Genomic DNA, 5,141 nt, shown 5'->3' on the forward strand with positions numbered 1-5,141 from the left:
CAATTTTTTTTTCTCAGAATCAAAAACAAATTATTTTTTCTCCAAAAACTGGAAACAAACTTTTTTTCCCCAAAAAAACCATAGCCCCCCCCCCAGAAAATCAAATGGTTGCTGCCTTACTGAAGCAGGTTTGAGACCCTTATCCCACCCATGATATTACTGTTTTTAATGAAGCATGTTTGAGACCCTTATCCAATCCATGATATTACTGAGACCCTTAACCCACCCATGTTATTACTGAGACCCTTATTCCACCCATGATATTACTGAGACCCTTATCCCGCCCCTGATATTACTGAGACCCTTATCCCACCCATGATATTACTGTGACCCTTATACACTTTATATTTTCAGAGAGGAAATTCAAAATGGTGAGTCTGATTGACAGTTTGTTACCGGAACAATGGAAGGAAGTCACGTTAGGTGAAAAAGGAGATGGTGAGTTAAATTCCATTGGTATCATATTAAAGAAAAAATAATGAAATAACTAGTATAAGTGGAATCAATTAAAATCTTGACATTTATATATATGCTGTTAACTTCAATGTCATTAGGTTTCTGTGGAGAGTTTGTCTCATTGTCAATCATACCATGTCTTCTTATCATAGTTTTATACAATGTATATACAATTGAAATTTACAAAACATGTAAGAATCGATTTCTTTTGACGCACAACTAATGTTAAAATTGTATACAGCCTTTCATCATCAGGTACCCATGTTGTTTTCACTGCAATAATTGATGCAGAAAAAATGAAATCTTATAAATAAAACAAAAAAATAAAAATAAATAAAGGTTATCCTTTTTCTAGCTTCTTAGATTATATAAAACCTTCCAGATTCATTGGCATTCAGTAAATGTTCAACAACAAATTGAGCTGTTCTACCAACTATTACGTTAAGAACTTACGGGGGAAGGTTTGGCGCTAGCAAACATGTTTAATCCGCCACATTTTATATGTGCTAGTCCAAAGTCAGGAGTCTGTAATTCACTGGTCGTTGTTTGTTTCTCTATGTCATATTTGTTTATCGTATATTGTCTACATAACCAGTTCATTGGTATAGTTTTCATTTGTCTGTTTGGGGCCTTTAATAGCTTACTATGTGTTAGGAGTTTGCTCATTGTTGAATGCCATGTGGTAATCTATAATCTATAAACGGAGCATCATCTATTAATCTATAAGTATCGTTGGCCATTTCAACGAGATTGATTTTCTCGCTTGAGCCGGTGTGGCTAAAGTGAGAAAAGCAATCGAGAAAGGTTGAGATGACCAATGATAATCTGTTTATCGCTATTTTACCTATGACTACGTTGTTAATTTCATTGACAACATGATGTGCGCCCTTAATTTCTAGCGATAATTTTTCATATCACTCTACTGCGCTGACATTGGAAATTATCAGTCAGTGAGATCAAAGGAGAATTTCGTAAAATACCGATAATTGTTCATTCTACATCATTTGGTCTCTGGTGGAGAGTTGTGAAAATGGCCGGAGTGGTGTACCATACTGATCTTCACATGACTCGATCAAGGTTTTCTGCATCGATGATTCTAAAGAGAGAAAAAAATATTCTTTCAATATCTATTCAACCTTCTGAAAGTTTTCAGAGAATAACCAACATTGAAGCCATGTTTTAAATGAATGAATTGTACATGAATGAAAAGTTGTTAGTTTTTGATCATACTACTAGTACTTTGCCCGTCTTTTGATTTGATCATACTACTAGTACTTTGCCCGTCTTTTGATTTCTTCATACTACTAGTACTTCGCCCGTCTTTTGATTTGATCATACTACTAGTACTTTGCCCGTCTTTTGATTTCTTCATACTACTAGTACTTTGTCCGTCTTTTGATTTCTTCATACTACTAGTACTTTGCCCGTCTTTTGATTTCTTCATACTACTAGTACTTTGCCCGTCTTTTGATTTCATCATACTACTAGTACTTTGCCCGTCTTTTGATTTCTTCATACTACTAGTACTTTGCCCGTCTTTTGATTTCTTCATACTACTAGTACTTTGCCCGTCTTTTGATTTCTTCATACTACTAGTACTTTGCCCGTCTTTTGATTTGATCATACTACTAGTACTTTGCCCGTCTTTTGATTTCTTCATACTATTAGTACTTTGCCCGTCTTTTGATTTCTTCATACTACTAGTACTTTGTCTGTCTTTTATATCAACACAATAATACGTATAACTCATTAAAAAGTGCCAATAAATTAGCAGTATTTTTCTGCGGTTAATCTCCTTATCTTCATATTACTGTTACACTCTCCGTTTGAAACCTGTTTTAGTAATAATGTACTTTTCAGTTTTGTGTATATCAGATTATTTTCATTTTAATCCATTCCAGGTTTTGCTGAATATCATCTGAACAGACAAAGAAACCACCCAGATCCCAATACATTACGTCTTTTCTTAACTAATGATGATGGCGATCCTATAACGGCCATGATCAAAGGAACAAAACCAAATGATGATCCATTCAAAGCCGTCAACGCATGTGAATTTAAATTAAAAGGGGAGGAAGTTGTCGGTATAGACATATGTGGTGATGTGGTGTTAAAGAAAACGTAAAATTCATTGACTATAAACTTTGCTTGTTGAAATGTGTCTTTATATGTTACCAATGTCCCTCCAACTATTCCACAATATATGGAACTATACTCAATTATATTTTTAACAATTGTGTATATATGTTAACATGTACCATTTCATACAGATATACAAAGGACATTCTATATGAAACTATACTCAAATGTATTTTGAACAATAGTGTATATATAAACATGTGACCATTTTATACAGATCTACAAAAAGGACTACAAACATCGAGAAATAAATGTTTGTCTTTTTAATCAATATTGTGATAAAAAACACTTCTCGCTTTTTAATTTTTTTCTGTACGCTCCAAATTGATGAATTAAAAACAATGTAATGATGATCAAAAAGCAGTACACCAAGTCATTATTTGACAATTGCTCAATTAGATGTACGGTTATAACTATATGCTTCAAGTTCCTATTGTCATAACCATGTACGATTATAACTATATGCTTAAAGTTCCTATTGTCATAACCATATCGTAGTGGTTTGTTCACCTTTTTTATTTGTTATTTTTGTATATTAAACATGTAAATAATGGATGTTTTTACTGATTTTAAAATATCGCATTGCTGATCATTTTGTTGATCAATTCCGCCAATTTCGTCGAAAAAAACATTCAAGTGGCGATGAGTCGTGTTTGATGTGTTATATGAAGATTCGTTACTAAAGGCAAGGTTTGTTGTATTGTTATATACGAAGAGAGTAAGAAGACCTGCGGTGGTTCTAGTGAATTGTATTGTATTGAATAGATTTTTAAGGCGGCATGGGTTTTGTCTTAAATATATCATAATTGTTCAGATGATACCGTGTTGATTTCGTGTTGTACACTGATGTCCGAGGTGAATGTGTTGTTGTCGCGTTGTTCAATGATGTAAGAGATGGATGAATTGTTTTCGTTTTGTACACTGATGTAAGAGGTGGATGCGTTGTTGTCGTGTTGTATACTGATGTCCGAGGTGGAAGCCTGGTTTTCAAGTTGAATACTGATGTAATATTTGTATGTGTTATTGTCGTGTTTAACACTGAGGTGGATGAGCTGTTGTCGTTTTGTAAAGTGTTAAAAAGGTTGATGTGTGGTTGTCGTGTTGCACACTGATGTAAGAGGTGGATGTGTGGTTGTCGTGTTGCACACTGATGTAAGAGGTGGATGTGTGGTTGTCGTGTTGCACACTGATGTAAGAGGTGGATGTGTGGTTGTCGTGTTGCACAATGATGTAAGAGGTGGATGTGTGGTTGTCGTGTTGCACAATGATGTAAGAGGTGGATGTGTGGTTGTCGTGTTGCACACTGATGTAAGAGTTGGATGTGTGGTTGTCGTGTTGCACTCTTATGTAATAAACATGTTGCACACCAATGTCATAGATGGATGGATTGTTGTCGTGTTTTACACTGATGTAAGGGGGTTGTTGTTGTCGTGTTAAACATTGATGTAATAAATGATTTGTTTTCGTGTTGTACAATGATGTAAAAGGTGGAAGTGTTGTTGGTGTGTTGCATGAGGTGATTCTGTCGTCATGTTGTTTACTGATGTCAAAGGTGGCTATGTTGTTGTTGTTGTTTTGTATACTTATGTAATAGGTGAATGTGTTATTAGCGTGATGTACACTGATGTCAGAGGTGGCTACGTTGTTGTCGTATTGTATACTAATGTAAGAGGTGGATGTGATGATGGTATGGTGTATACTGATGTCAGAGGTGGCTATGTTGTTGTTGTTTTGTATACTGATGTAATATGTGGATGTGGTGTTGTTGTCAATTTTTACAATGATGTCAGAGGTGGCTATGTTGTTGTTGTTGTTTTGTATACTGATGTTATAGGTGGATGTGTTATTAGCGTGATGTACACTGATGTCAGAGGTGGCTACGTTGTTGTCGTATTGTATACTAATGTAAGAGGTGGATGTGATGATGGTATGGTGTATACTGATGTCAGAGGTGGCTATGTTGTTGTTTTTTTTTTTTTTTTGCATACTGATGTAATATGTGGATGTTTTGTTGTCATGTTGTACACTGATGTCAGAGGTGGCTATGTTGTTGTTGTTTTGTATACTGATGTGATATGTGGATGTGTTGTAGTCATGTTGTACACTGATGTAAGAGGTGGCTATGTTGTTGTTGTTTTGTATACTGATGTGATATAATGATGTATTGTTGTCATGTTGTACACTGATGTCAGAGGTGCTATGTTGTTGTTGTTTTGTATATTGATGTAATATGTGGATGTGTTGTTGTAATGATGAACACTGATGTAAGAGGTAGATGTATTGTTGTAGTGTTGTAGTGTTGTACACTGATATACGAAGCTGATGGGGTTTTGTCATGTTGTACACTACTATAAGGTTGAAGTGTGTTGTTGTCGTGTTGTACACTGAGGCAAAGGCTGTATGCGGGGTTGCCATGTTACATACTGATGTAATAGGCAGATGTGTTGTTTCCGTGTTGCACACTGATGTAAGAAGGATATTGTTGTCTTCGTGTTGTACACTGATGTAAGAGAGGGATTGTTGTTGTAGTGTTGAACACTGATGTA

General features: G+C 35.2%; 1 protein-coding gene across 1 annotated transcript; it reads left to right on the plus strand.

Moving 5' to 3' along the window:
- Nucleotides 1-343: 343 nt before the first annotated feature.
- On the plus strand, nucleotides 344-3,146 carry LOC139518072 (uncharacterized). The gene is made up of 2 exons (XM_071309729.1): nucleotides 344-438; nucleotides 2,358-3,146. Exons 1-2 carry the CDS (start codon nucleotides 369-371, stop codon nucleotides 2,579-2,581), a joined length of 294 nt encoding a protein of 97 aa, XP_071165830.1. The 5' UTR covers nucleotides 344-368; the 3' UTR covers nucleotides 2,582-3,146.
- Nucleotides 3,147-5,141: the final 1,995 nt, after the last annotated feature.

The sequence above is a fragment of the Mytilus edulis genome, chromosome 3, assembly GCF_963676685.1.
Source record: "Mytilus edulis chromosome 3, xbMytEdul2.2, whole genome shotgun sequence".
Taxonomy (NCBI): Eukaryota; Metazoa; Mollusca; class Bivalvia; order Mytilida; family Mytilidae; genus Mytilus; species Mytilus edulis.